We start from the raw sequence: 6,000 nt of genomic DNA, 5'->3' as shown, positions 1-6,000 counted from the left end.
ATAACCAATTTTACTGTAAACAACCATGGGCGACTGTTCAGTTATACCTCCACTGGACACACGTCTCTGTCTCATTACCTGTTGCCCTCATAAGAGTGCTATAAGTTTGATTCTGCCCAACTCTGCCTCTGTCTAAGTCTTCTCATGAATGACTGGAATAAACTCCAGAGCTTCAAAGTTCCCCCCTCACAGCGAAGACAATCATTTTTCTGAATCTTGAATAACTTCTCTCCTCTTCCTTTAAATTCTTGATTTGAGTTATGAAAAAGACAAAGTCAAACTCCAGATTTTCAAAAGAGATCAGTAGGAATTTTTATTATTTGCCTTAAACACATTTACAGCTTCTTTTTTTTCTGCCATTGCTCCACTGATCAGTCACTGGCGTTCATCTCAAGCTGAGCTCCAAATGGACGTCCTCCAATACAGAAATGTGTCTGTCACAGCGTGACTAGGAGTCGAGAACACGTTGTGCTAGAGTCAGGCTCACGGCATGTAGAGCTCTTGGTTGAACCAGTGTCAGTTTGCACGAGACAATTTGTCGGGTTACATGTTGAACAAAGAACAGAGTAGGAGCTATCTTTTTTTTGAAAAATGAGAAGACGTCCAATCTGCAAAGATTAAAAACAGGCAAGAAGCAAAGATACACATGGAAGAATGAAAAAGAACATTCACGGAGTCTTTTGCCTCGAGCAGCGCAGGCAGGCGGCTAAAACTCGATCTGAACGCAGAGAGCAAAGAGAGAAGGTGCGGCTGACGAGTTGAACACATGGCGGGTGAAAACACCTCATCATCTCATTGACAATCTCGATGTGTGACTAACGGAAATAAAATGTACAGAACAGAGGGTTAGCATGGAAATAAATACTGCACTGGTTGCAAAACCCTTGTACATTCATCAGGGTTCATGGATTCAGGCTCCTGCTTCGCTTTCGTTCGGCTTGTGTGCTACATTTTGTCCAGGTTGTGTCACTTCTCCCTGCATGTTACTGCTGCCGTGCTAAGATGAACAACTTCACAGTAAAATGTATTTACGACTGATGTTATTGACTGTAGGAAGCACTTTCGTTTTTCAAAGACACAGAGGTGATCAGTAAATGAAGCCGTCCCTGGAGAAACAGAGTTGGTGTGTGTGTGTGTGTGCAGAGTTTCTGGAGAGAAATCTACAATCGGACAAAAAAAAGGACAAACCCTTCAGAGCACAGCAGACTGTGAAGCTGTTCAGGTTCCTGCTGATGAAATGGAGCGGCAAAGTCTTTTCATATAAATAATGATAAAAACACAACTGTCTCCGGCTCACTCACAACAGAGATGTCACAAGAGTCTCTAAGAACCTAGGAGACACATACAGTACATAATGTAGTCTGCATACAAATATACATATATGCAATTACACACAAATCAATGACCCTCTCCGTGTGGAATAATGGCATTTCTGGAAAACTGAAATCATAATTTCATATAAAAATATATAAAAATCAAAAAAATCAAAATCAAAAGACATGTCTCCATTGGTCAATCGCCTGTGTGATGCATTGGCGAGTCAGTGAATCGGCTTCTTTGTCAACGCAACCGTTCGTTTGACCGTCGGATTCACAAACATGTGCAGCAGCCATTTTGAAAGCAGCCACTCGATGAGTTTAATACTGTAAAGTAAAAATGTCCGGGGACACAAAGAGAGGAACAAGGCCCTTAACTCTCTGGCCAGCCAGCGAGGTAACATGAAAACTACACATTTATCTATCTACACACTAAGGGATCTCTGACTGCAGGGCATGGTGAGAGAGAGGTCCGTGAACCTCCTCACCCCGATCAGTTCATGGAGACCTGCGTCACTGTGGAAGGGCGGGCTGGTCCTGTCAACCCAGGCACATGTTCCACTTCCGTGTGTTCCTGTAACACTGTCGACCGAGGGAAGGACTTCAAGACAAATATTCTAAAAGAGGAAGGTTACGTATGCTTTTTGTGGGTGCGTTTATTGTCCAGAGCTGAACACTGGACATCTGTGAAACCCTCATTCAAAACAACGGTTTCCGAGCACAACAGTAACTGACACCCAAGTTCAAAGAGCAACAGCCAGAGGGATGCTCTGTCATGCTTTGCTCCGTTTGTCTGTTTTAAAAGTTCTTCCTTAAATAGTTTTCAAATTTTTACATCATATTCTCATCTCCCGATCTGGACTCTGGTCCAGCGAGGGATCTCTGGTGCTGATCATGGACGCTGAGGGCCCCTGGTTGACTCCGAAGGGAGAAACAGCTGGAGACCGAGCCGCCAGAGGGGACAGAGAGGGGGAGAAGCTGGGGGACATTGCTGCAGATGAGATGGAGCCCTCATGACTGATGGGGGACCTGCGGAGTGAGGCCAAATGGGGGAATGTCCGTCCAATCACGGGGACCTTGGGTGGGACTGACATGGCCCCTGGGTGTGCCACTGATGTGATGAGGGGTGGAGGATCAATTCGAGGTTTGGGATCCATTTTGGGCTTGGGCTGGAATGGTTGGCGGGGGTTCTGGCTCTGCTGGGCGGTTTCGTCTTTCAGCCTGGCAATCTCTGTGAAGACATTAGCAAGAGGCTGGAACTGCGGGCACCAGTTAAGCATGTAATCCCAGTTATAGCTTCCACGGAGCTCCTCGTCACTGGCTACGATGGCTGTGAGGGAACCATCCACTGAAGGTTTACCGTCTTCAGGGAAGGGATAATCCTTGGGTAAGGAGATGTTGAGGCCACGACCTACTCCTAGGTACCCACCTCCATCATCCCTGTATACTGGGAGCTGGCCAGACAGCAACGTCCCACTGAGACTGCCTCCCAGTTTCTTTCCTTTGAACCAAGTGCTACCCTCCAAAGCTGCAGGTTCACAGGAGATATCCGAGAGCTGGTCAGCATCCTGCTGAATCCCAGAGTCTGGTCCTCGGGCCGAGATGTGCTCCTGCATGGACGAGGTGATGGAGGCAACACGGGGGTACTCGTTTATCATCCTGATTTCATCATCTTCCGCCGCTTCAGCCGATCCTCTTCCACTCGAGTGAGAGGGATCGAGAGAGCCCCCTCGGGTGTAGGGACCACCACCGCCTCCACCCTGATCTCCAGCATAGCCTGGCAGGGCCTGGTGGTAGATTCTCTCACCTCCAGAACCCGAGTTGCACTCATCCAGTTTCTGCAGAGCAGTTCCCGAGGCTACAGTTCTGTTTCCTGTATCCTGTGCTTTCTTTTTCCTTCGTGACTTGACCAGGAACACCACCACGGCCAGGACCACAAGCAAGATGATGAAACCAAGGGACACAGCAACGATGCTAATCAGTAGAATGTTCACGTCAGTAGCCAGGCCAAAGTTGGTGTTTGTGACGTCGATGGAGACCTGGGAGGTCGTGGTCCGAGATGTATCCAGAGGACTGTGAGCTCTCACGTCTAGAGTCATCAGCCTGGTGTCCCTTTTGGACCGGCCCGAGCCACTGCTGCTACTGCTACTGCCTGAACTGTCCAGCTTGAGGAAAATTGCCCCGGTGGTTTTGTTTACGTCAAAGTATGGAGAGCTGGTGGGGAGAGAATAAAGAACAATACCATCCACACCTCCATCCTCATCATTTGCTTGGACCTGGCCAATGCTCTGGCCTTTCTTGGCTCCCTCTGGGACTTCAAAAGTGAAATCAGAAGACGTGAAGGTGGGGTCATACTCATCCTCGCCCGTGACAAACACCTGAACAGTCACAGTGGCTGTGTGGTTCCCTGAATCTACAGCGACTGCTACAAAGTTGAAGGCGTTGACCTTCTCAAAGTCAAAGGACATTCTGCTTCTGATTTCTCCTGAGTTTTGATCCACAATGAAACTGTCTTTTCCCACCCTGGACCGTTCCACCATGTAGTACTTCAACTGGCCGAAGACCCCTGTGTCATGGTCGATAGCGTGGAGAACAGTCACTGCTGAGTTGGCTGGTTGGTTTTCTCTGATACTCGCTGTCAGGACTTCCACAGGGAAGAATGGATGATTATCATTGATGTCTTTGACGTCGACAAACACCGGAGCTAGCGTGAAGTGTCCCTGTCCGTCTGTGGCCTGGATGATGACAACATGTGTGGACTGGTGCTCACGATCCAGTGCCTGCTGAAGACGCAGAGCTCCAGTCCACTGGTCCATGGAAAATAAGTTCACCTCATTACCAGAGCTGATGGTGTACTGGACCTCAGCATTGGGAGTTGAGTCTGGGTCTGGAAAAAAACAGACAACAGGGTACAATTAGTTAACTGAGCCATAAAGTAAGGACAGAAAATAAGATACCCAGAAAATAAAGACTATTCCCCACCTGTAGCAGTGAGTCGAATGATCTCCGTCCCGGCAGCAGCTCCCTCACTCAGGGACACGGTGTATTCAGCACTGCTGAACACTGGAGGGTTATCATTCACATCACTGATGGTAATCACTGCAGCCACACTCGAGCTCCTCTGGGGAACGCCACGGTCCGATACCACCACTGTGAGGTTGTACAGTGGCTTGGTTTCGAAGTCGAGCCCCTCGGCCAACAGCAGAGTCCCAACAGTTTGAAAGCCCCGCCCCTCCAGGAAGCGCACGCTGCTTTCAATCTGGAAGGCGTTTCCCTCATTGCCGTAGGCGATGGCGAAGTCGAAGCCACAGTTTTCTCTTGAGAGGTCGCTATCGAAGGCCTCGAAGGTCAAGACTGTCGACCCTGGAATGGTGTCCTCTGCAACTGTAGCCCTGCAAACAGAAGAATGTTACATATGTAAGAACAGCTAATGAGTTTACAGCATAAATCACCCAGCTCCTAATGTAATGACTGCAGACTGACCTGTAATCAGATTGATGGAACACAGGAGCGTTGTCATTGACGTCAGAGATCTGAACCTGGACGGTGGTCAGGGACGAGAGCGATGGCGAGCCTCCATCACGAGCTTCAATGACGACACTGACTGACGGACGCTCAGGGTCAAACTCAGCTCTGTGACTAATGAACAGGGTGCCTGGATACAGAAAGCAACACGAGTGAGTCAGACAACCTGCTTTCACTTAACTTTCAAAGAGTAATGAATTTCATATAACTGAACTTTTAATTAAAATTCTTTGAAACCATTTTGACATGAACGCTGGAAAGTATCTAAATGACTAGGTCTGGACATTTTCTGGAATTTGACTTTGAAAATCACAGCGGGAGATTGTCTGGATCACATACGTTCACAACCTTATGAAAAGACTGAGACATTCAGTGCGAGGAGTTGGGGATTGAATCTGGTATTTCCTCTACTTGTGCGACACCTCTTTTTCATTAGGAGATATTTGTATAGATTTTAGCCTGGTCTTCAGTACATGTCTAGTGCCTCTTTAGTGAGATAAAAGAATATCAGGACAGAAGATAAAAGGTTGTTTTGTTCACCATTGTTGGGGTCAACCCAGAATCCCTCCTGGGTTGACGACGTCACGCTGTAGGTGATCTTTCCGTTGTCGCCTGAGTCCCTGTCAGTGGCTGTCACCGTGATGACCGCACTCCCCGGCGGCGTGTGCTCCGGCAGAGTTACCTAGGGCGCAGAGAGATCACAAACAAAAGCTGAGCATCTGTGTGAAAAATAAAAAATAACAGCTCCCATAAACACTGCAGTAAATTTCCTCACCTCGTGGCGAGGAGGTCAACAAGCACTAAACTGAGCATTTTATACTGTAGTTCCTGTTTTTCCTGAACTCACGCTCACGTTGAGGTCATTTCCTGCAACTGAGTAGTAAATATTATACAGGCTCATCTCTGCAGCCTTTCCCCAGTGAATATTAGGTAGTTAACTTTTATCACCCACACTGTGTGCACATTGGGAATGTACTGTTTTTTTACAGTGTGTATACGTGCCTACATATGCAGTTTTCCCCTTCTTGATGAAGTAGCTGGTTTCTGAAGTGAATTAAATTCCCTATCAAACTTTATTAGCCGCGAAGACATGGGAAACTTGAATCAAATTCCTTTCTACACCTTATTTATGATGTGCATTAAACCTAAGTACAGCGTC

At 47.5% G+C, this 6,000-nt stretch overlaps 1 protein-coding gene across 1 annotated transcript in view; it reads right to left on the bottom strand.

Annotated features, from left to right (window-relative positions):
• Positions 1–304: 304 nt before the first annotated feature.
• LOC128457352 (protocadherin-16) overlaps positions 305–6,000 on the bottom strand; it is a 68,845-nt gene continuing 63,149 nt past the window's right edge. Inside the window, exons 26-29 of the mRNA XM_053442002.1 lie at positions 5,382–5,523; positions 4,800–4,971; positions 4,299–4,708; positions 305–4,203 (exon numbers count right to left, since the gene is read on the bottom strand). Coding sequence (XP_053297977.1) covers positions 2,153–4,203; positions 4,299–4,708; positions 4,800–4,971; positions 5,382–5,523 — 2,775 coding nt within the window. The 3' untranslated portion in view covers positions 305–2,152. The remainder of the gene's footprint in view (positions 4,204–4,298; positions 4,709–4,799; positions 4,972–5,381; positions 5,524–6,000) is intronic.

Source organism: Pleuronectes platessa, chromosome 15 (assembly GCF_947347685.1).
Source record: "Pleuronectes platessa chromosome 15, fPlePla1.1, whole genome shotgun sequence".
NCBI classification, from domain to species: domain Eukaryota; kingdom Metazoa; phylum Chordata; class Actinopteri; order Pleuronectiformes; family Pleuronectidae; genus Pleuronectes; species Pleuronectes platessa.
The sequence above is the reverse complement of the archived record's forward strand: the minus strand, read 5'-3'. Positions and strand labels throughout refer to the sequence as shown.